Genomic DNA, 25,633 nt, shown 5'->3' on the forward strand with positions numbered 1-25,633 from the left:
GATGATTAATGGATGTCTGCGGCTGTTTCTCTTCAATTTGAGTGGTGCCAGATCAGCAAATGAAGGTCTTGAAAGTTTTCTCTTTTCCATATGAGTAAGGCTGGGTTTACTCAAATGTTGCAGCTCTTTCCCAGTCCTATTTTGTGAGCCTTTTAGCTTAAACGGACTATTCCTAAAGTTGCTGGGTAATGTACCAAACAGTGTTTCTTTGCTATTCATAAGGTTTTCCCTGGCCAATTCTTTGAGAAGTGGATGGCCTCTTCCTTCTTCATAGTCTGTTTCAGTCTATAAACTGGGCTGTTACCTATGTACCAGGTGCATCTCACTGGGTTTTAAACACCAGAGGCTCAGCCTCAAAACTCACGTCTACATGTCACCACAGTAGGACAAACAGACAGACAAGTTGGTCCTGCTGTTGGAGACCTCTCGTATCCCCCCCAACTGGGTCCCTGTGGCTGACTGTTCCTCCGTCTGGCTTCCTGTCTTTTAATCCCCTTTCTCCTGCTCTTCTGGCCTGCTTCTTTGGGCGTCCCTGAGTTTCCCCTCCTCACCTAATCCCTTCGGCTGATTGCTATTCTCTTTGGCTTCCTGGGTTTTATCCCCCTTCTCCTGCTCTTCCGGCCTGCTAGCAACCTCTAATCCTCCTGCTGTCAACCATGCCCTCCACCTTCCCTCTCCAGACCTAGACATCACTGACAAATGGGAGAAAACATCCCACACCCAATTCACCACTGTCCCTTATATGGCCTGGTCATCTCAGAGGCCTTGGATAATTCATTTATGTGTCATTTGGTGTGGTCAGTGGAGGGCACCCTTGCTGGGTCCAGAACCATAGGAGTCTCTGGATGAGAATTTTTTCAAAGTTGATGTAAATGAGAGATGTCTGATAAGGAGATAGTAAGTGAGGAGTAGGTGTATATGTTCACTTGTTGTTATGTACCACCAAGTCGGACCCAACTCATAGCAACTCCTCCTTGGGTTTTGGATGTGATATCACTACGGAAGTAGATTGTTCCACCTTCTTTCCCAGGAGTGGCTGATGGGTTTTAACTGCCAGCCTTCTTGTGAGCAGTCAAGTGCCTTAGGCACTATGCTACCAGAACTCCTATATGTCCACTATTCGGTCTCAATAAGACCCTCTCTGTTTCTAAGTTTTTTTTTTTTTTTTTTTTTCAGGTATTTGCTGCTGTTGTTGTAAGGAGCTCTGGTAGTGTAGAGTTTAAGGCATTTGTTTGGTAACCAGAAGGCTGGTGATTCAAACCCACCAGCCACTTCTCAGAAGGAAGATTGGGCGATCTACTTCCCTAGTGATAACCGTCTCAGAAACCCAAGGAGGGATTTCTATGAGTCAGATCGGACTGGACGGCAGTGAATGAGTTGTTGTTATTAGCTGTTATTGAATCAGCTCCTGACTTGTAACCTTCCCATGCACAACAAAATACTGTCTAGTTCTGCACCATCCACATGATTGGTTTCATATTGGACTGTTGCAATCCATAGAGTTTTCAATAATTGATTTTCAGATTTAGATCACCAGGCTTTTCTTTCTAGCCCTTCTTAGTTTGGAAGCTCCATTGTAACCTGTCCTGCATCATAAAAGTAGGCAAGCCTCCACTGAAGGAGGTGGTTGCACATGTGGTGCATTTGTTGGGAATCAAACCCATGCTCCTGAATGGAAAGTGAGAATTCTACCACTGAACTACTATCACTGCCCTTCAGATATTCAATTTGTTGGATAGTGGGACTCCAAAAGAGATGTCCACCAGAACTTCAGAATGTGACCTTGTTTGTAATAAGGTCTTTGCAGATGTAATTAAGTTAAGAGTATCGAAGTGACATCATCCAGGTTTTATACTGGGCCCTAAATTTAATGACTGGGGTCCTTGTAAGAGGTTCCTAGGTTGGGCAAACAGTTTGCACTTGTTGTTGACCTAAAGGTTGGCCATTTGTACTTCCTTCTAGTAGAAGAAAGTCCTGGCAATCTGCTTTCATAAACATTACAGTTATGAAAACTCTAGGGAGCAGTTCTGTTTTGTAATACATTGGATTGTCATGAGTTGGAATTGACTTGAAGCCTTTAGGTTTTGTTTTTGCTTTTTTGTTTCTTAATAAGAGGAATTAGAAGGAGATTTGACACAGAGAGACACACATAAGGCCGTGTGAAGACAGACACAGAGATTGAAGTGATGGGTCTACAAGTGAAGGATTGTCCCCAACCACCATAACCTGGAAGACAGATATGAAACATATGCCTCCCAGCCTTCAGGGGGAAGTGATACTGCTTCCATCTTGATTTCAACTTCTGTTGAAATCTGTTGATTTCAACAACTCCAGAGCTATAAGACAATACAGTTTTATTGTTTTGAGCCACATGGTTTATGGTGATTTGTTACAGTAGTCCTAGAAAACTAATGTGTTAGCTTAAATACATTCCATATTTTATTTCATAGTGTTGTTTCCACTTTAAAGCCATAAGCATCACTTCCGGGACCCTCAATTTCAGTGGTTGACCTTTTCTCATTCTTTTGTGAGCAGATCTAAGTGTCCACAAATCTATTCTCCTTTATTGTAAATTAATCCGCACACTCATCCTCTGACACCCGTTCAATTTCTAAGCACCTTGCCTTACTTAGTCTTCCAAGGGGATCGACACTCTTATTCTTCCTCTCAAGTTATTTTTTTTCCCATCAAGTTATCCTCCATAATAACCATGTGATTAATTTATTCACCCCTTCTTTGGTATCTTAATTTCTTAGTGCTATTGTAACAAATACCACAAGTAAAACAGCTTTAACGAATAGAAATTTATTTTCTCACAATTAAGAAAGTTAAGAGTCTGAATTCATAGCTCCAGCTCTCTCTGTTCAATTTGGGGAATAGTGCTTGTTTCTTTCAGCTTCTCTTTCTCAGTTCTTTGGTGATTTCCATGTGGCATTAATCTCTCTCCATTTGTGCTTCCTTGCTTCTGTGTCTAAAACCAAGGGGGAAAAAATAACGCACTGCCATCGAGTCGATCCTGACTTATAGCAACCCCTCCTTGGGTTTCTGAGGTGGTATCTCTATGGAAGTGGATTGCCCAATCTACCCCTTTTATATCTAATAAGTAATTAGCTAAAGACACACCGTACATTTATATTGTTGTTGTTATGTGCCATCGAGTCGGACCCGACACATAGCAACCCCTGCTTGGGTTTCTGAGGCAGTATCACTACAGAAGTAGATTGCCCCATCTTCCTTCTGAGGAGTGGCTGGTGGGTTTAAACTGCCAGCCTTCTGGTTATCAGTCAAGTGCCTTAGGCACTACACTACCAACCTAATTTAAACAAGAAGAAAATCCTGTTCCCAAATGGGGTTATATCCACATGTATGGGGGTCAGGATTTACAACACATTTTTTTGGGAACACAATTTAAACTGTAACACTTAGCAAAGATAAATGGAGCCCCCATAATAGGCTGGTCACTAGTCAATGGATGTGAAGATGAGTAAGTCTTAGGAACATACACCTAAGAGCTTCACAGCCTTTTCTTGAACATTGTATCACATGTGCTTCTCTGAGCATAAAGCCCAAGGCATAAATAATGTAGGATCAACTGAGTAGGAAAACTGTGGAGAACTGATTTCATTAAAAACAATAACTAATTTACAAAACACCCACTAAGAGACAGGCAGCTGTAGTGTAGATAAAAGTATTGGAATTGGAGCCAGAGGTCTGAGTTTCAATCTGGCTCTTTCCCTATTAGCTGTGTAACCTTGGTCAAGTCACAACAACTTTGAAATTTGGATTCCCACTACCAAAATTTAAAACAATAATGATTCCCATGAGACTAGGGATATTGCAAGGAATTAAATGAGATTGCTGTGAAAGTACCCAGCATTGTGTAGGTAATAAATAAGTTTATCCTATGTTTTTCTCTCCTCTCTCTTCTCTTCCCTTCTCCCTTCCTTCTTCCTTCCATCTTTCCCTCCTTCTCTTCTTTTCTTCCTCTTTCCTTACTTGGTCCTATTAGGGCCCTAGGCTCCAAGCATATGAAGATGAATATGTTATAATCCAAATCCTTTAATTAGTTGCTAATTCAGAGGTGAGTGCAAATACCTATGATCTATGAAAAAGATGGACTGTAGCAGTCAGATGCCTTATCCACTATACCACCAGAGCTCCTTGATAAGTGCTATAACATAGACATAAAGCATGTTCCAGCAATGCAAAAGAGGGAAGGCAAGATTATGTCTGTTTTAGCAGACATGAAGGAGCTCTGGTGATGCTGTGGTTAAGGCATTGGGCTGCTAGCCAAAAGGTAGGTGGTTTGAACCCACCAGCTGCTCCAAGGGAGAAAGATGAGGCATTCTACTTCTGAAAAGATTTACAGCTTTGGAAACCTAATAGGGGTTCCTATGGGTTGGAATTGATTCAATAGTAGTAGCCTTAGGGGAGAGAAAGGCTACCATGGAAGCAATTTCAAACCCTGACCAAAATCCACCGGTTTTACACATTGCTCTAGGTTGGCCCTGAGGCCAAGCACATACACTCAGGGCATTACAGAATATGAATTCTTAATTCAGCTATTTGATTTGACTCCTACACAGAAAAAAAAAAGTGGAAATAATAAACTGGGATAAAATAGGGCATGATGGCAGAAATAGGCTATATTCTTAGAGATTTTTTTTTTTCCTATTCTAAAGTTTTAAAATGTTAAAGACTGAGATAATATGTGATTTGTATAAGGTCACAAAACCAAACCCTAGTAGAGATACTATGAGAACCAAGGCACCTCATTCCCCAACCAAAGATTTTTTGCTGCCACTTTCACTGTGTCCTGGTAAGACAATGTGAAATGAAAGAACAAAAAATGAAAGAAAGAAAGTGAATCACAACAATTTATTGCATTGGCAATATATTGTAAATTCTTTAGATGCCTGTAAATTCCCCTATATTTCCTTGAATTATTCATCTACTAAAGGCTGCATGGATATTGTTCATCTTCACAAAGACAGAAATCTTTCTGAAATTGCTTTCTTCCTTATTCTTGCCGGCCTGTCACACCTGAAAGAATAAACTGGTGTGAACACCTGGAAGCATAATTAGTTCCTAGATGTGTCAGTCCTCTTCTTGCAAGCTTGACTATCTCATATTCATGATATTCCACTGTGACCAGGAGGCTGGGATAGAGAGTTTCTGATTAAACCAGACTTGTGATTGAGTGAGAGCCATAAAGAGACATCAATATTCCCTCCATCAGATTTCCATCATTTTTTAGTTAGAATCATTCTCAACACTATAATAGTTTTAATCTTATTAGTTATGTCTATTTGGGGCTACTCCATTGTAACTATATGAGAGTGCTTGTTGACAAGAGCAAAACAAACAAAATATGTAATGACTAGAAAAGAACTGGAGCTATGGTGGTATAGTGCCTAAGGCATTTATTTGACTGCTAACCAGAAGGCTGGTGGTTCAAACTCACCAGCCACTCCTCAGGAGGAAGGTTGGACAATCTACTTCCGTAGTGATATCGCCTTGGAAACCCAAGGAGGGGTCGCTGTGGGATCCGACTAGATAGCAATGAATTTGGTTTTTGGTTTGACAAAAGAACTAGCTGATAAATATGACAAAGTGTCAAAAATTATAGCCTAACCCAAGATCTTTTGATTGCATGACAACGCAGTCCAGTGAGGTCTCATTTTCCACAATATAGATGATCACAGTGCAAAGTCCCATTTTCATTTTGGTGGCACTGTGGAATCTGTATTTATATTATAGGCATTATTTAGACAATAAAGCCTTAATTGAGTTGAGCATATGATGAAAAGTTGGAAGGTAATGGACAAGAAGAATACTAGGTTGCCACATTCCCTGGCTAAATGTGACCTGTCTCCTGGCTTGTGATGACAGGAAGAGAAGGGAGTGAAGTCTACAAAGGCAAAAGAGCTCAAACTCCTTGAGGAAAGGACAGGGGGAAGAAAATGTTCTGAACATAGAAACTCTCCACCCCAATTTTTTTTGTTTTGTTTTTAGAAAGGGAGGTACCACTTCCCTGGGTTTCTCTGCCTCCCTGTGCTTTCTTGGCATTTCATTTAGCTCTAAATGAAATTTAAAATCATTACTCCACTTTAAAGACTTTGAGGAGAAGGAAAATTTGTCTCAATGTACCCTTTCCTCATGCCTTAAGGTAGAGGGCCTGAGTTTTTAAGGAAAAGAATGTATGTTGGCACCTGAGCATATTTCAGTGTTTTTTAAGATGACATGAATAGAGTTCCTGAGTGGTGCAATTGATTAATGTGTTCAGCTGTTAACCAAAAGTTTGGAGGTTCCTGTTCATCTGGAGGAGCCTCAGAAGAAAGGCCTGGCAATCTAGTTCCCAAAAAAGCAGCCCTTCAAAACCCCATGGAGCAAAGTTCTACTCTGACATACACGGAGTCACCATTTGTTGGAGTCCACTCCACAACTGGTTTGCTGGTTTAAGATGACATCAATATGAACCACTGTCTTGGGAATGGGCATTTCTATAAAAATGTCATGTTAGGGATTGCATTAAACACGTATGGTTGACCTTATATCCTTTATCAATGAAAAGTAACAAATTGATTGACCTAGATCAAAGAATAAAAACAGTAAAGCTGAACCACAGCTCTCTGCTTAACAGTTATCATTTCAGCCATTGTTGTTGTTGTTGTTATGTGCCTTCGAGTCGGCCCCAACTCATAGCGACCCCTCCTTGGGTTTCCGAGGCAGTATCACTATGTTCAGCCATAGAAACCAAAAAACGTTTCCATTCCTGGCAGAAGAGAGAGGTAGAAAGAAAAGGGAGGGAGGGAAAAGAGGAGGAGAGAGATAGAAAGAGTGTGAGAAATTGGCAGATTCCAAAGTACATTGGATCTTTTAAGTTTCTTACAATTTAACGTCTAAACCTCTGGGTTTCTGAATTTAAAAAGGAAGAAAGCTCCAGTTAGCTAAGCTAACACGGTCTTCGAATTCCACATTGATGTTTGGTTTAGGTTTTTCAACAGTGGCAAACCAAACCATCCACAGAGAGGAAAACCAGAGGGGGCCAATTAGGAAGGAAGAAATTAAAGAAAAGGAAAAAAGGAAAGAAAAAGCCAAGATGAAAGTCCAGCAGAGAGCTAGTGACAAGGGAGGAGAATGGCAGCTGAGGTAGGGCTCAGGCCAGCCCTGGAGCTGGAGAAGCAGCCGCGCTCGAGACTGACAGGTGGGTTCTTCACGTGGCCTAAAAGGGAAACAAGTGCTGCAGGAGGTTCTCAGGCCTGGGGGAGGGCAGCGCCTAGCCTACGCGGCGGCTACGCCTTCCAAGCGAGGGCAGTAGGGGCGGAAGCCGGGTGCGAGCTGGGGGGGGAGGTGGCTGCTGCAGCTGCACGGGAAGGAGAAGGGAAGGCAAGGGGAACAGAGCGCTAGCTCCCACGCTGGCCCCGGGACCCACGCGCCAGCCAACTGCGCTCCAGGCGACTTCTCTCGCTCCGAAGCTCAGCTACTGCATGGGTCTTTTAGGCCTCCTGGTCTGAAGAAGTCTGGAGTCGCGGGCCAAGCTTAACTGTCCGGACCGCCCTCTGGGTCGCTTTGTCCTGGAGACTGGGGAAGGAGACCCCTGGAAGAGCAAGCACTGAAGCGAGTTTGGGCTGCGACAACCGGATGCCAGAAGCGACATGAGAGAGCCTCCAGAGACACACTAGTCGGGTGCACGCGCCGGGCGGAACGCGCAGGTGGGGCTGGGCTCTACGCGGTCCGCACCGCGTGGTCCCAGCCCCAGGATGATGGGCGCTGGAGCCCAGAGGCCGCGCCCGCAGCTGAAGCCCCGATGCCCGCTGCAATCCAGGCGTCTGATCTGCATTCTGCGCTCATGTATGTAGGCTGGGTGCACGCACGCAGGAGTGAAGGTGCATGTTGGGTGTCCGCGTCTTGCGCGCTGGGACGCGCCCCAGCACGGTTCCGCGGGCCATTTATGTGCTTGGGAGGGACCCCCCCCCAAGTTTGTAAATGAGGGCGGATTTGTCAGGGACTAAGGTCTGCTGGCCCTGGGCTGGGGATAAGCAAGTGGTGGACAGGGCCCAAGCAGTAATAAGGGGGCGGAAGGGGGAAACAAGGAAGTCCTGGAGGGCGCCTAGTGTCAAAATTATTTTAAACCAGGACGAAGCAAAGAGAGCCGTATTACACGCGCCCTGCATTGCCTCAGGCTGTCACCCCCCATACCTCTTAGGGGTCAGAAACTTTGGGAATCTGAGGGCTACTGAGACCAGGAGAGCGAGGGGCTCACCCGGATCCTGATAGTTCCAACCCTGCTCCCTCAACATACACACACGGCTCTCAGTGCTGCCTCAGGCATGTCTCCCCCTCTGCCACAAGCCCCTCCTGGGTAAAAGCAACTCTACTACTGAGGGCAGTGGCTCAGCATCGCCTTGAATCGCTGAGTGGCAGACCTGGTGCAGGTGGCTTTGGCAGAACTGAATTCTCTGGGATCCCTCAGCAGGTCACCCAGGGAGAGAGGAGCGCTCCCAGGCATTCTCCAGGGCAGCGAAGGTTGTGGAGAGGGAGATGATAAAGACATCTGATGGCTTGGCTAAAGGCATAAAAAAGTTGTTGACAATGAATCACGGGATCCTGAGAGAAGCTTAGTAATTTTCTCCATTTTTCCAAAATAATCCCCTAAAAGAAGAGAGGTAGAGTATCCCTTGTATCTCTCACACATACATCTTTTCTGACTCCACTGCAGAATTCTCAATGTCAATAACATTTGAGAGAGTGAGGTCAGAAGTTAATGGAGGGATATCCCTGAGCCTGAATTACATGGCTCTTATCTGAGCTCTACAAGCAGCTTGGGCCAAGCTTTGGCTGGATAGCCTGTGTCGGTCTGCATCCTCATGGCCTCGTAGTCTCCCTGGACCTTCTAAAATAATACTAATGACATAAAGAAATACTGTTGGCAGGTGTTCTCCTAGGACTTGGTTTCTGTAAACCCATGAATAGTTTTCGATTGTCTTTGAAAACTGTGCGCTCCACAATGGGCCTGACCCCACCCCTAGGTGTTCAGATCTTCAATCTACATGAAGGCCAGAAACCGGCAGTGCCAGGCCAGGGTGCAAAGCCGCGGCAGGCCGCGGTGCGCGCGGGCCGAGGGGCTCAGTTGTGCTGCTGTTCTCTCCGCAGGGACGGCGGCTCCCGGCTGGCGGCGGCGCGTTCCGAGGCTGTGAATGCGACTCGCCCCACCGCGGCACTCCCCGCCCGCCCGCTCGGACGTGGTAGGGGATGCCCAGTTCCAAGGCGATGGCAGTTGGCGCGCTCTCCAGTTCTCTCCTGGTCACCTGCTGCCTGATGGTGGCTCTGTGCAGTCCGAGCATCCCCCTGGAGAAGCTAGCCCAGGCTCCTGAACAGCCGGGCCAGGAGAAGCGCGAGCACGCGTCTCGGGACAGCCTGGGACGGGTGAACGAGCTCGATCGTCCCGCGAGGGACGAGGGCGGCAGCAGTCGAGACTGGAAGAGCAAGGGTAGCCGCGGGCTCGCGGGCAGGGAGACGTGGAGCAAACAGAAACAGGCCTGGGCCTCCCAGGGCGGGGTCGCCAAGACCGGGGATCTGCAGGTCCGGCTCCGCGGGGACACGCCGCAGGTGGAACCCTTGGCTGCTGCGGCTGCCGCGGTGGTCCAAGACTCTGCAGGTCCGGAACTTGTACCCACGCCGGAGCCTCCTGAGGAGTACGCGTACCCGGACTACCGCGGCAAGGGCTGCGTGGACGAGAGCGGCTTCGTGTACGCAATTGGAGAGAAGTTCGCGCCGGGTCCCTCGGCCTGCCCGTGCCTGTGCACCGAGGAAGGGCCGCTGTGCGCGCAACCGGAGTGCCCAAGGCTGCACCCGCGCTGCATCCACGTCGACACCAGCCAGTGTTGCCCGCAGTGCAAGGAGAGGAAGAACTACTGCGAGTTCCGGGGCAAGACCTACCAGACTCTGGAGGAGTTCGTGGTAAGAGGCAAGCGCCAGCCAGGGCGAGTTTTCAAGTACCAGGAAGCGGGGCGCGGATCAGAGGCGTATCTATGGAAAATAGCACCTATGGCAAACGCTGAAATTGCGCCCCTGTCCGACACCTATCTTTTAGATAACTTTACCATAGTATCAGCTCAGAACTACAAGTCAAGCAAGCTCCTTAATCTTTTGCTTAACACATTATGGCACCACATGAAAATTACAACTGCACCTTCCTTGTTTTCACTGATTAAAATTGATCTATGATGTGCCCAAAGTCATTTGTTTTTCTCCAGTTTTTTTTTCTTTCTACATTCAGCAGAGCAAGATTACAAGTCTGCCTTGACCCATGGAGGCTTTCAGATACTAAAGTATTAGTTTTGTCTTGCTGAATGGTCTCACTCAGCTGGTAATGGAAACTGTGATGGTTAATAGAAACTGCTCTGTGCGCCACCCCCCTTCAATAGTCGCCCAAGGCACGTGCCATACCTGCCATACCTTAGATACGCCTCTGGTGCTGATATGTGTATTCACTAAACTTTGACAAAGAGTTGCTCTCTGGTTGTCAAAGGCAGAGAGTGTGCCCCCTAGCAAGACTTTGTTTTTTCGGTGTAGAGGTACTTTTAAAACCAATTTATAGTGGCCAGGAGCTCTGGTAGCATAGTGGCTAAGACACTTGCCTGCTAACCAGACGGCTGGCGGTTCAAACCCAGCAGCCACTTCTCTGAAGGAAGGTTGGGCAATCCTACTTCCGTAGTGATACTGCCTCGGAAACCCAAGGAGGGGCCGCTATGAGTCGGTTTTGAGTCAACGGCACATAACAACAACAACAACAATTTATAGTGGCTAATCCTTATTAATTCCTTTGATAGTCACTATAAAAAGTTTCATTAGAATGAAGCCCATGGCACTGTTGAACACATTTATCAGCCATACTTTTAATTTACTTTTTTCAATTTAAAAGTGTTGCTGGTGAAATCCTCAACCTGTTTTCAAACACAGGGTAATTTACCATTCCACTTGGGATATATTCTTCAGCTAATAACAAATTAAGGGAGACTATTCATATACATAAGCCATTTCCCTGGAATATGTGTTCAGGACATGGTGTAAATGTTCTATACATTGAAAGAAAAAATGAAAACCCTTGCTTATTGAGTGTCAAAATATAATGGTTGACAAAGAAGTGCCATTTATGCTTAAATGTTCTCTAATTTTAGATAAGTAATTATAATACTATTAATAGCACTGCCATCTCCTGAATACTTACTAAGTATTAGGCACTAGGTTGAGTTATAGTCTTTTCATTCTACACAGTAGATTATCTCTCATCTCCATTTTATGCAGAGGAAGAAACTGAGGCAGAAAATGTCTAAATAACTTCTTAAGGTAGCACAGCTATGAAGTAGCAGATTCATGTGTCATTCTAAGTAGTTCTACTCCAGGGCCCATGCCTTTCTACTTACGTGCTATTTGAAACAAAGCCCCAGTCATACTAAGATCCTAATTTGGGTGAAGATGCCAAAGAAGACTGCTGTGGGCCTTTCCAAAACGCTGAGTCCCCGGGGAGTAAAATCTGAAGGCTCTACCTCCTCACTGAGGAGGAGAAGAGTTATGTCATTCTAAACTCAGTGAGATAGGCTCAGCATGTGCTCTGCCAGTGCTGGCCTATGTATGATGTAGCATGTTGGAGGTTTCTTTCTATGCCTACAGAGGGAATCCTGGAAAAAGAGAGTCCCAAAGCATGCAAGGTCCAGTCCAGAGGGATACGCCTGGGATCCTACAGAGGTTCCACAGCCTCATGTGTTTTGGGCATTTCATTAATGAATGATAGGAAGGAATTCCTAAATGCAGTAGGATTTCAGGCAAAGAGAGAAATATTGATGATGTGCGGAGTGCCTAAGGCATTTGACTGCTAACCAGAAGGCTGGCGGTTCAAACCCACCAGCCACAGCCACTCCTTGGAAGGAAAATTGGACAATCTACTTCCATAGAGATACTGCCTTGGAAACCCAAGGAGGGGTCACTATGAGTAGGATTTGACTCATAGCAATGAGGGTTGTTTTTTATTTTTTATTTTTTTTTCCCTGTACAGAGTATGAAAGAACACTGGGATTGAGTCGGGAATTATGTGTTTCCAATGTGATTTTAAGGGGCCCTGGTGGCACAGTGGTTAAAGCACTGGGCTTCAAACCTAAAGGTTGGTGATTTGAACCCACCAGCTGCTCCATGGGAGAAAGGTGAGGCATTGCTTCCATAAAGAATTACAACTTTGGAAACTCTACAGGGCAGTTCTGCTCTGTCCTATAGAGTCCCTGTGACTTAGAATGGACTTGACTGCAGTGGGTTTAGTTTTTTGAGTATTCTGGCTTTACCACTAACCAGCTTCATGAGTGAAAAACAAAGCACATCTCACCTCTGGGTTCCCTTTTTTTTTTACCTGTAAGTTAAGAGAGTTGGGCCACCTGTACCTAAGGCTCAACCAGGCTCTAACAGCTTTATTCTTAGAGTAGAGCTGCAGGAATAGATAATCAGTTGCCTTCAAGTCAACCTCGACTCATGGTGACCCAATGTGTATCAAACTGTCTTTTATAGGGTTTTCAATGGCTGAATTTTTGGAAGTAGATTGCCAGGCTTTTCTTAGGGGTACCTCTGGGTAGATTTTTACCTCCGACCTTTTGGTTAGCACACAAGTGTGTTAATCATTTGCACCAAAGGGGGCCTCCATGGGGATAGACAGATTACTTAATTACTTTTTTTTTTTTAATTACTTAAAAGTCTTTACTTTACCATTGGGAGAAAGGAAGCAAATTTTGGTGAAAACTTCATAGGAACCAGGGTTTGGCAATGCAGCACCACTAAGAAAGAAGCCTGCCCTCAGAGTGCTTCTTGAATACTGGGAGGATACTTCTCCAGATAATTGAGTGCAGAATAGAAAGTGCTTAGACAAAGGTACACAGGCAAAGGTGCCATGAGTGCTAGAGCAGCCTAGAGGAGAGACATTTCATTTTGGCCTGTGATGGAGATGTTAGGCATGGACCCAACAAAACAGTTCCGTTGAGTGTTTTTGGAATGTAAGAATATCTGTTATAAGGTCAAAAGGAGTCTGTGAGTGATACAAATTATGTGCATACTTGACTTGTTGTTGTTGTTGTTGTTGTTGTTTGCCGTTGAGTCAAACCTGACTCATAGCGACCCCTCCTTGGGTTTCCGCGGCAGTATCACTACGGAAGTAGGATTGCCCAACCTTCCTTCCGAGGAGTGGCTGGTGGGTTTGAACCGCCAGCCATCTGGTTAGTAGGCAAGTGTCTTATACTTGACTAGTAGGCAAAATTCTCCTTGGAACTCACTCACAGGTACCTTAGAAGGCAGCCAGAAAACCTTTTGGAGTAGTTCTATTGTAATGCAAACGGGGCTGCTTTGGGTCAGAATTGACTTGATAACAACTAAAAACAATAAGATAAAAAAAAGAAACAGTTGATTTTTAATTAGTAGCATCTGTAGTTCACACTGCTTATAGCTTTGTAACTTATTTCTTAGAACTGCACCATGAAGTAGACTAAGGAATTATTTGCACTTTTGTCTAAAAAACCCAAACATCAGAACATTATCATTAATCTACCCAAGATCACACATGTATATAGGGCTGGGAGAAAGAAGAATTTAGACTTTTGTTTTAGTAATTCATTATTAAGTGTTAAAAGCTACAATGTTGCCTGGTGTGTTGGTGTGAACTCTCTCATTTGATTCCTGATTTCAAAAACTGGTAGTCAAAAGGTAGCATGTATTTTCAAACTCTGGATGGGAAAGGATAGCAATAAAAAGAACAATGGAAAGATTACAATTTTAGGAAAAATGAAAATACCATTAAAGCTTTTTTTTAGGTATGAAGTGCATCCTCCACCACTCATCTGATAAGTTTGTCAAACTGTGGTGGCTTGTGTGTTGCTGTGATGCTGGGATCTATGCTACCTGTATTTCAAGTACCCGTAGGGTGATGCACAGTGTACAGGTTTCAGCAGAGCTTCCAGATTAAGGCAGAGTAGGAAGAAGGATCTGGTTGAATCCACTTCTGAAAAAAATTGACCACTGAAAACCTTATAAATAGCAGGAAAACATTATCCAATATAGTGCCAGATGAGCTCCTTAAGTTGGAAGGCACTCAGAATACTATTGGGGATGACCTACTGCCTCAAAGTAGAGTCAGCCTTATTGATGTGGATGGAATAAAGCTTTTGGGAACTTCATTTGCTAATGTGGCATGGCATAAAATGAGAAGAAACAACTGTGAACATCCATTAATAATTGAAACATGGAATGTAAAAAGTATGAATCTAGGAAGATTAGAAGTTGTAAAAAGTGAAACAGAATACGTAAAGTTTGATATCCTAGGCATTAGTAACCTGAAATGGAATGGTATTGGCCATTGTGAATCAGACAGTCATATGGTCTCCTGTGCCAAGAATGACAAGTGAAAAAGCATCACCTTCATCATCAAAAAGAACATTTCAAGGTCTATTCTGAAGTACAGTGCTGTCAGAGATAGGATCATATCCACATACCTACAAATAAGACCAGTTAATATTACTATTATTCAAATTTACATACCAACCACTGATGCCAAAGATGAAGAAATTTAATATTTTTACCAACTTCTGCAGTCTAAAATTGCCAAACATGCATTATGATTGACTGATAATTACTGATGATTGGAATGCAAAAGTTGGAAATGAAGATCCATCAGTAACTTGAAAATATGGCATTCATGATAGAAATAAACATAAACATCAGCTATACATGATCTCAACACTTGGAATACACAAGAATCAAGTCAACGACATCTGTGGAAAGAGATGATGGAGAAGCTCAATATCATCAGTCAGAACTGGACCAGGGGTCAACTGTGAAACAGACCATCAGTTGCTCATATGCAAGTTAAAGTTGAAGCAGAAAAAGGTTAAAACAAGTCCACAAGAGCCAGAATACAACCTTGAGTATATCCCACCTGAAATTAGAGACCATCTGAAGTACAGATTTAATGCATTGAGCACCAAGGACCTAAGACAACTTGTGTTATAACATCATGGACATCGTATGTGAAGAAAACAAAAGACATTAAAAAGACAGTAACAGATGAGAAGATCAAAATGGATGTTAGAAGAGTTTGAAACTTGCTCTTGAATGGAGAGTAAGTAGCTAAAATGAATGGAAGAAGTGGTGAAGTAAAAGAGCTGAACAGAAGATTTCAAAGGTTGACTTGAGAGGACAAAGTAAAGTATAACAATAAAATGTGAAAATACCTAGATTAGGAAAAATCAAAGGGGAAGGACACACTCAGCCTTGAGGAATGAAAAAAATCAAGCCTTGGGTTGTGATATTGAAGGATTCTATGGGCAAATTTTTGAACAATGAAGGAAGCATCAAAAGAAGATAGAAGGAGTCACTGTCCCACATACAATTAGTTGATGTTCAGCCATTTCAGGAGATAGCATATGATCAACAACTGATGGTACTGAAGGAAAAAGTCCAAGCTGTGCTGAAGGAAGTGGTAAAGAACAAGCCTCTGGGAATTGAAGGAACACTAATTGAGGTATTTCAATAAATGGATACAGCTCTGAAAGCAATCACTTGTTTACGCCAAGAAATTTGAAAAACAGCTTACCTGACCAACCAACTGGAAGAGATCCAGATTTGTACCCATTCTAAAAAAAAAAAAAAAAAAAAAGTGATCCATCAGAATGCAGAAATTATAAAAGAATATCCTTAATATCACACGCAAGTAAAATTTTGCTGAAGATAATTAAAAAAAAGTTGCAGCAGTACATCAACAGGGAACTACCAGAAATTCAGGTCAGATTCAGAAGATGGCATGGAACAAGGAATATCATTGTTGATGTCAGATGAATCTTGGCTGAAAACAAAGAACACCAAAAAGATGTTTACCCATGGTTTAGTGACTATGCCAAAGCATCCAACTGTGTGGATCATAACAAATTATGGGTAACATTGGGAAGAATGGGAATTCCAGAACTCTTAATTATACTCATGGGAAACCAGTACATAGACCAAGTAGGGGATACTGGATGGTTTAAAATCAAGAAAGGCATGCATAAGGGCTGTACCCTTTCACCATACTTATTTAATCTTTATGCTGAGCAAATAATCCAAGAACTTGGACTAAATGAAGAACACAGCATCAAAATTAGGGGAAGAATAGTTAACCTGTGATATGCAGATGACACAACCTTTTGTGCTGAAAGTAAAGACTTAAAGTACTTACTGGTGAAGATCAAAGCCTATAGCCTTTAATCAAGATTACACCTCAACATAAAGAAAAGAAAAACGCAAATGCACTGTCATTGAGTCGGATCCAACTCATAGCAACCCCTCCTTGGGTTTCTGAGGCAGTATCACTGCAGAAATAGATTGCCCGACCTTCTTTTCAAGGAGTGGCTGGTGGGTTTGAACCACCACCCTTCTGTTTAGCAGTCAAATGCCTTAAGCACTACGCCACCAGAGCTCCCAATGAAAAGAAAAATCCTCACAGTTAAACCAATAAGCAATGTCATGATAAATGGAGAAAAGATTAAAGCTGTCAAATATTTCATTTTACTTGGATCTATAATGGAAGCAGCAGTCAAGAAATCAAATGTCGCATTGCATTGGGAAAATCTTCTGCAAAAGACTTATATTTAATGGGTTTGAGAGGAAAAAGGCTACTTTCAAGACTAGGGTGTGCCTTATACAAGACATGGTTTTTTCAATAGCCTTGTATGCATGTGAGAGCTGGACAATGAATAAGAAAGAGTGAAGAAGAATTGATGTATCTGAATTGTGGTGTTGGTGAAGAATATTGAATGTACCATGGAGTGAAGGAAGAAAGATCAGATCTGTCTTGGAAGAAGTATAGCCAGAATGCTCATTAGAAGCAAGAATAGTCAAACTTCATCTACCATACTTTGGTCATCTTGTCAGAGATGACAAATTGCTTAAGAAAGATGTCATGCCAGGTAAAGTAGAGGGTCAGTGAAAAAGGGGAAGACCCTCAGTGAGATAGACTGACACTGTGGCTGTGTCGATGGGCTCAAGGATGGCAGTGATTGTGAGGATGGTATAGGACCAGGCAGTGTTGCATTCTGTTTTACATAAGGTCGCTTTACATAAGGTGAGTCAAATCCAACTCAGTGGCACCTAAGAACAACAAGAAGTGCATTCTTCATTATAAAATAGCGTTTCTTTCCTTCATCCAAACATTACTGGATGTTAGGATACATGCATGTATATTAATGTTGCCATGTTACTACACATTTTAAATACATAATTACTCATATGATATGTGCAGTTACATTAAGGTATTATTGTAAGTTATCATGCTTGTTCATTCCTGTAAGTAACACAAATTTCTAAACATTCCTCTAATTTAGTGTGTGACCTAGTTGAAGTCCTTTCATGTTTCCGTTTTTGTTTCTTTCAGTTTATAAAATGTGATTCAACCCTTTGTTCTGGGCAGGGTAGCGGAGTTGGAAGAATAATGTAAAAGGACAAGGGATGACCTATGAGTATAAGGGGTTTGTGGGTTGTAGTCTTATAGATTTTTGTGATACAGAGTACCAGGGCACAGCAATTTTTAAAATGCATGCTTTGGCCTTTCTGGGTTTCAGAGAGAGATAAATTGTACTCTGTAGTTTACATAGCACAAAGTAATGGAAAACAGAAAAGGAAAGTGCTGTCTGGAATGTTTTGAGATTTTCTGAAGAAAACATAATTAAAATGGAGATTGGTACAATAGGGTCATGCTGCAACAGTGTTTACAGTAGCATGGAGGCAGGTGAAAGATAGTGGTTCAGACCAGCCTGGTTGTAGCTGAGCCGCTTTCCTGGTAAGGCTCTTTCCCTGTGAGGTTCAGGTCCCTTAAACAGTCTTTCAGAGACCCTGGTACTTCATTGCTACTGGAGGCCTTCAATGTTCTCTACATCCTGAGAATAAATGACTGATGGAGGGTGGGGACTAATTTTTGGTGTGTGCAGTGAGAAGCATATAGGACTGCAGACACTGGCATACCCATGTCTTGTGCATGACATTTGCCTGTTGCCATAGTCAGCTTTGCCCTGTCTTCTTGTGCTTCTCTTTTCCTGGTACGTATTTTCTTGAGGCCCTTTCTGCCCAATTTTCTCCTTACTCTGAACCTGCCTTTTCCCTCCTATCCCTAGTCCTGTGCTTCATCAAAACACTACTCCTTACGGCCTATTTGGATCCCAACCAGGTGCTGCCAGAAGACTTCACTGATTCAGCACAGTACTATTAAGGTACTGATAATAGTTAGAGCATTATCCTCTTTTCTACAGAGATGTCTGCAATTTAGAGTGTACATCTGAACAAAAACATAGTTAATGGTGACATTTTCTCCACTGTCTTTCAAATTATACTAGTTGCTGATCAACTTATACCAGCTCTCATCCAACTTTGAATAAGGAAGGCTGATATATGTGAATGATATTTCCATCCGCATTCTGCTTCCTAGGCTGTGAATGACCGCAGTTGACCTTGTAGAAATGGGCCTAAATGATATAAGGAATGTGGTAGGAGGAAGAGTGTATTGGTCTGTATGATTGGGAAAAACAGAGTTTATAAAGAAGATGCACGGTGATTTGTAATAAACTAAATGCCAAATAAACATAATTAAGTGCTCCCCCAGACCATTATAATTCTGTGTATATTCCATGCTGAACACCACATATGGAGTGATTATATGATTATGTTAATTGTCCTTCTATCATTGATAACTGAAAGATAGCAATGAGGGGCTCTTTTGAACAGTTTAGCCTTTCTGAGTTTTACTTGCTTCTGATGACTGCTACATAGAACAGCAGCATATCAAATTTAAAATTCCTAAATAAAAAACATCATTCCATTTTGAGCAGTAAAACAAGCTATTTCCATTATGGGGATCTTGGACCCTTGGGGGTTTGTGAAGGTAGAAATGGAGTCTGCAAGTTTGTTTCAGTGCTTTATAGAGCATAATGGAATTTATGCAACTCCCTGAGATAAGGCCATATGGCATTCTTAAAATTTCACATTTCTTCCCTTTTGGTTGGGATGTCAGTTCAGTGTGTTAACATTGGTTATCACAGCTGATCAGGAGCTCTGACTGACAATTGTATAAGCTTTTGAAGAAAAAGAGACGATTAATTATTGAGTACTGCTTTCTAGATTATCTTTCACAGCATGAGAACTATTGAGCAGGAGCTAATGAAAGGGATACTAGTAGGGGAAATGATTTGGGACCACTGAGTTAAATCAAACCCTCTCTTATGGCTTTACTATCTAGCTTGTGATTAAGTCCATGTAAAATCTCATTATATAAAATTTTATTAATGGAAAAACAACCCTACATGAAATTTGTAATCAAAAGAGCTGTCTAAATTGAATTCTATTGCAATTATTAATAAGTGTCAGTAAGGGATTATTCCTGTTTCAATCTAGTGATATTTATATTTTTTTGGCTGCTGTTACTTAACCAGAAATAATACTATTATTATCTACTTTTGCAAAGTAGAATGAATCAACCTCTGTAAATTTCATGCTCTTTTCTGTCAGTCATTCTAACACATGTGCTGTTGCTGACTCTGAATTTGTTTTGGTTTTGAGTAAGAGCCTACAGATTTGGGACTTCTCAGTTTTTGCCTTTCTTTCTGAAACCATTTAAACAATAATAATAATAATAAAATATTGGGAGTCCATATAGTTTCTCTGGACTATCCAGGTATATCTCTAATGCAGGTGGGGGAAACCCAACTTTAATGGGTACTTATTTATTTGCTTCACATGTTATTTGTATCTGTAAGCCTGATGGAATTAGTACCATGAAAGTTTGATTTTTATACTGGGGAGGTAGAACCTAATAGTTTATCCCATGTCTATATATTTAGTAATTTTTTGTTTTGTAGTTTATATAGCCGACTGATATTTTCTTTATTTTAAAAGAGAATAAGGTTCAAAAAGGTTAAGTAACTGGAGCAAGATAATAGTATTATTAAATGGTAGAGCCAGGATTTGAGTTCTAGTCTGTCAGACTCTGAGAATTGTTTGAACTTCAGCGTATTCCCCAGCCTCTTAGGGTTAATGGAGTATATATTTTGTGTGCTTCAGGCAGTTGGAGAAAGGAAAGTTTATACAGGCTTGCAGTACCTGGTACATATTCAGTAAACATTGCATCAATTAGGTTAAGTGTTAATTTATGTGGATTTATGTTATCTTTTGGTGACATATTGGTTTAGTTCTTGGATGCTAACTGAAAGATTGGCAGTTCAAACCAACTTGAAGCTCAGCAGAAGAAAAAACCTGGTTATGTGCTCCCATACAATAAAAAAAAAAAAAAAACACCAAACTCACTGCCATCAAGTCAATTTGGACTTATAGTGACCCCCATTGGGTTTTCAAGACAATAAAGCTTTATGGAAGTAGATTGCCCCAATCTCCTCTCACAGAGCAGCTGATGAGTATGAACTGCCAATCTTCTGGTTAGCAGGCCAATACTTAAACACTGGACCATCAGACCTCCTTCCCCATAAGATTCCAAAACCAAAAAAACAAACTCACTGCCATCGAGTCAAATATGACTCATAGTGACCCCTCATTGGGTTTCCAAGGTGGTATCTCTATAGAAGTAGATTGCCTAGTCTTTCTTCTGGGGAGTGGCTGGGTTTGACCCACCAGCCTTCTGGTTACCAGTCAAATGCCTTAGGCACTATGCCACCAGAGCTCTTACTCTATGGGGTTGTTCATCTCTATCTCATAGGGTTGCTATGAGTCTGAATTGACTCAACAGTATACAAAAACAATGTGTTATCTTTGTGAAGGAGTTGGTAGTTCAGTGGTAGAACTCTCATCTTCCATGCGGGAAACTTAGATTCACTTTCTGGCCAATGCTCAGCTACCACCAATCTGTCAGTGGAGATTTGCATGATGCTATGATGCTGAACAGATGTCAGAGGACTCCCAGACTAAAATGGACTATGAACAAAGGCTTACATACTTCCAAAGTTCAGCCAGTGAAAAGCCTATGGGTCTCAATGGTCCTGTCCAGTTGTGCATGGGGTCACAGTTAACAACAACAACAAATATTATATTTGGCTCAGGCCATCTAAGAAAAAATATGTCTATGTGTCTTTCAAAATATAGAATCTTGAATATTATACAAACAGAAGTATTTAGTCCTGGGAGCTCCCTGAATGCAACTGGGGAGAATTCTAGTGGGCAGTGGACAGAGCAGAGAATACTACATCTCTAGAGGTGGGAAAACTGGTGGCCCAAGACCTAATTGGCCAGAGGTTGTGTTCAGTTTGACTCTCAGACTATTAAGACATTTCCTTGACTAGCGCCAATATTTTAAAAATGAGAGTTTCAGGTTCCAGTAAGATGGCAGAATAGGCAGACAGACTGCACAGACCCTCTTCAACAAAGAAAAGGGGAATCAATTAACACAGAAAAAGAAGATAATCCTGAAGCCCTGAGCTTTGATGGGAAGGATATAGAAGTGGACTAAAGTCTAACTAGTAGAAGCACCTGCATGAAAACACCAATCAAGGAGACATATAGAGCTGTGGTCTGTCAGAGATCCTGACAATACAGACAGCTTGGATATTGCTAAGTGTTGTTGTTATTTGCCATCGAGTCAGACCCAACTCATAGCAACCCCCCCTTGGGTATCCGAGGCAGTATCACTACAAAAGTAGATTGGCCAACCTTCTTTCCGAGGAGTGGTTGGTGGGTTTGAACACCAGTCTTCTGGTTAGCAGTCAAGTGCCTTAGGCACTGTGCTACCAGAGCTCCTTAAGTGGTGTTAGGACCTAAGACTTAACCTAAATATTGGCCCTGCTAGCCAGGGGCTGCACAGATGACTGCACTGGTGGCTTGTGAGTAAAAGGGGAAGAGCAAAGAGTAAGGTGGGCTGAGCTGTGGACTTTTGCCTGTCTGGAGGGTGCAGCCATTTTGAATGTTTATAAGCAGTTTGACCAGTTTGGATATTTAAAGTGATAGCATTCTCCCAGATTCCAGGGACTTAAGAATAGGCTCCACTTGCCAGGAATAACAAGGACATTCAGGATATGAACGACTGGAAATATGCAATATTCCCCTTGTTACTTTCATATCCCACGCCCTCTTGGTGAACAGAGGTACAGCCATCCCTCATCCCACCCACCTCTGGGGCGGCAGGAATTCCATCCTAGTCTGTGTGCTCTTACTAAGCCCGTGTGCCCTGGTCCTCCCTGCCCAGATTTTGTTTTCCCTTTTTTTTTAGTTTGTCTGTTTTAAAATTATTATTATTATTACTGTCCTTTTTATTATTATTCTTTATTTTTCCCTTCCCAGGTTCTAGTTTTCAGCTTTTTCTCTCTTCTCAGTTCCTGGTTCCCAGATTTTTCTTCCTCATGGTTATCCCCATTTCTTGTTTTTCTTTTTGCATTTTTCCCATTTTTTTTCTTCATTATTTTCCTACTCTGCCTTTTTTCTCTTATTGCCCTCTCTCCAGATACTGCATTTTTTTTTCTTCTTGTTTTGTGTACCTGTGTGTTTACATGGTGTGGTTTTTGCCCACTTGCTTTTACTTTTTTGATGATTATTTGTTCCTTTTGTCTAACTGAGTGTAAGACACCAACAGTTCCCATACGACACAACTACACTTGAACCTCTAGATGCTTCACTTACTGAGAGCCACCACTTCCTTCTCCACCAACTGGCCAATGATAAACAACCACCAAGAAGAACCAGACTCACTCTTAATTGCTCTTCACAAACAGTTAACAGAAATCTAAATAGAACAGTGTCACAATGTCCCAGAGAAAACAGACCATCACAGTCCATACAGAGAAGTAAGATAAAGAGGTAGAAACAAGGGAACAGGACACAGACACAGAACACAACCCTGAGGAAGAAGCAGCACTGGAACTCCCTGATAAAGAATTCAAAGAATTATATTTAGGTATCTTCAAAGGATGGAGAGACAGATCAAGGAAAACACAGACAAAATTATGGAAAACAAAGAAAAAACCCTAGAAGAATTTCAGAAGAAAATACATGAAAAAAATGACAAAATAAATATAAATGAAAATTAGAAATGATACAAAATCTACACACAGAAATTCAGAAGATTAATACTAAATTTTCAGAAATAGATAACACAATGAACAGACAAAGGAGTAGAATTGAATCAATGGAAGACAGAATTAGTGAGAGTGAAGACAAATACTTGAAACTTCCTTGGAAAGGGATCGAATAGAAAAAAAGATCAATGCAAAATGAAGAAAGCCTAAAGTTCATGTGTGATACTATCAAAAGGAATAACCTACATGTAATGGGAATTCCAGAATAGAAAGAGACAAATAAAATCAGAGAAAATTGTCCAAGATTTGTTGGAAGAGAATTTCCCTGGTACGATGAAAGATGAGAATATATCCATTCAAGAAGTCCAACAAACCCCAAACAAGATAGACCCCAAAAGAAAATCACCAAGATATTTCATCACCAAACTCACCAAAACCAAAGACAAAGAAAGAATCCTAAAAGCAGCATGGAAAAAACAAAGAGCTACCTACAAGGGGCAACCAGTAAGATTAAGCTTAGATTTCTCAGCAGAAACCATGCAGGCAGGAAGACAATGGGATGGTATATATAAAACCTTGAAAGAAAAAAAAAAATTCCAACCAAGAATTATATGCCCAGCAAAATTGTCCCTCAAATATGATTGTGAAATTAGGAGATTTCCAGATAAGCAGAAATTATGGGAATTTGATAAAAGCAGACCAACCTTACAAGAGATGTTAAAGAAGATCCTTTAGTCAGAGAACCAACAATAACAAACAATCAACCATTAACACACATGACAACATAACCCAAAAAACAATCCAGTTATGGAAATATCCAAAGTAAATAAGCCTACAAGATTATAAAAAGAGAACCAGAGACATCAATTGACAAATGAGGACAACTACAAACCAAAAGAAGTAATAAATTAGTGTAGTTACAGAACTTCTACATGGTATAGAAGTCAAGACAACTGCAAGATAGAAAGATTGTTCTAAAGTTGAGAAGAGAATTATAAATCACAGAGTAACCTCAAAGAAAAATGACAAACCTGTACATCAAAATATAACACAGGACAAGCACAAATATTTGGTAAATACTAAAACATCAGTCAAGGAAGTAATAACATAATTCATAAACAAAACAAGCTCAGTACAGAAAATTATTTGGAACAAAGGCAGCAACACTATGGAAAAGCACATAACAAAAATGAAAACAACAAATTCATATTTGTTGATAATTACTGAATGTTAATGATGTAAATGTACCACTCAAGAGATGGAGAGTTGCAGACTGGATAACAAAACACACTATCAATATGTTGTTTATAAGAGACACACCTTAGAGACAAAGACAAAAATAGATTAAAAAAATCAAAGGTTGGAAAAAGATATATCAAGCAAATGGAAACCAAAAAAGAGCAGGAGTGGCAATATTAATTACTGATAAAATTGACTTTAAGACAAAAATCACCATAAGAGACAAGAAGGACATCATATAATGATTAAAGGATCAATTCAACAAGGAGATACAAGCATAATAAATATCTGTGGACCCAATAAAAGAGCTCCAAAATACATAAATCAGACTTTAAAAAATTTGAAGAGGCAAACATATGACTCCACAGTCATAGTGGGAGACTTTAATACACCACTTTCAAAGAAACATAGAACAAGTGGAAAGAAACTCAGCAAAGATGAGAAGAGCTAAACAATACTTGACTTGACCTTATAGACATTTACAGAGCACTTCACCCAACAACAGCACAACATACATTCTTTTCCATAAAGCAAGCCTTAATAAATTTAAAATCATTGAAATACTGCAAAAGATCTTCTCAAATCACGATGCTATCAAATTAGAAATCAGCAGTAAGAAGATCAACAAAAAAAGAGCAAACACATGGAAACTGAAAAACACCCTCCTCAAAAACAACTGGGTAAAAGAAGAAATAAATGAAATTTAAAAATTCCTTGAATCAAATGAGAATGAAAACACAGCATACCAAAATCTTCAGGACACAGCAAAAGCAGTGATCAGCAGCCAATTTATAGCAATAAATATACACATCGCAAAAGAAGAAAGAGCCAAAATCAACACATTAACCCCAAATCACCAACAATTAGAAAAAGAGCAGCAAAATAAGCCTACAGTCACCAGAAAAAGGAAATAATAAAGATTTAAGTATAAACTAATGAAGCATAAAATAGAAAGAGAATAGAAAAAATCAACAAGACTAGAAGTTGGTTTTTTGAAAAGATTTAAAAAAAATTGACAAACCACAGGCAAATTTAACAAAGGAAAAGATGGAGAGAATACAAATAACACAAATAAGAAACTAAATGGGTGACATCACAACAGAACAACTGAAATAAAAAGGGTAATATCAGGATACTATGAGGAACTGATACTGCCTCGGAAACCCAAGGAAGGGTCGCTGTGAGTTGGGTCTGACTCAACAGCACATAATAACAACACAATGAAGAACTGTACTCCAACAAATTTGAAAATCTAGAAGAAATGGGTAGATTTCTAGAAACACATCACTTACCTAAACTAACACAGACTGAGGTGGAAAAGTTGAACA

At 41.3% G+C, this 25,633-nt stretch overlaps 1 protein-coding gene across 1 annotated transcript in view; it reads left to right on the forward strand.

Annotated features, from left to right (window-relative positions):
- The first annotated feature begins 9,255 nt into the window (after positions 1 to 9,255).
- The window catches only part of VWC2 (von Willebrand factor C domain containing 2), a 421,720-nt gene continuing 405,342 nt past the window's right edge, over positions 9,256 to 25,633 (forward strand). The window contains exon 1 of the mRNA XM_007943930.2: positions 9,256 to 9,963. Within this exon, the coding sequence (XP_007942121.1) occupies positions 9,256 to 9,963 (708 nt within the window). The remainder of the gene's footprint in view (positions 9,964 to 25,633) is intronic.

This window comes from Orycteropus afer, unplaced genomic scaffold (assembly GCF_000298275.1).
Source record: "Orycteropus afer afer isolate SDZICR_OR568_19922 unplaced genomic scaffold, OryAfe1.0 scaffold00115, whole genome shotgun sequence".
Taxonomy (NCBI): domain Eukaryota; kingdom Metazoa; phylum Chordata; class Mammalia; order Tubulidentata; family Orycteropodidae; genus Orycteropus; species Orycteropus afer.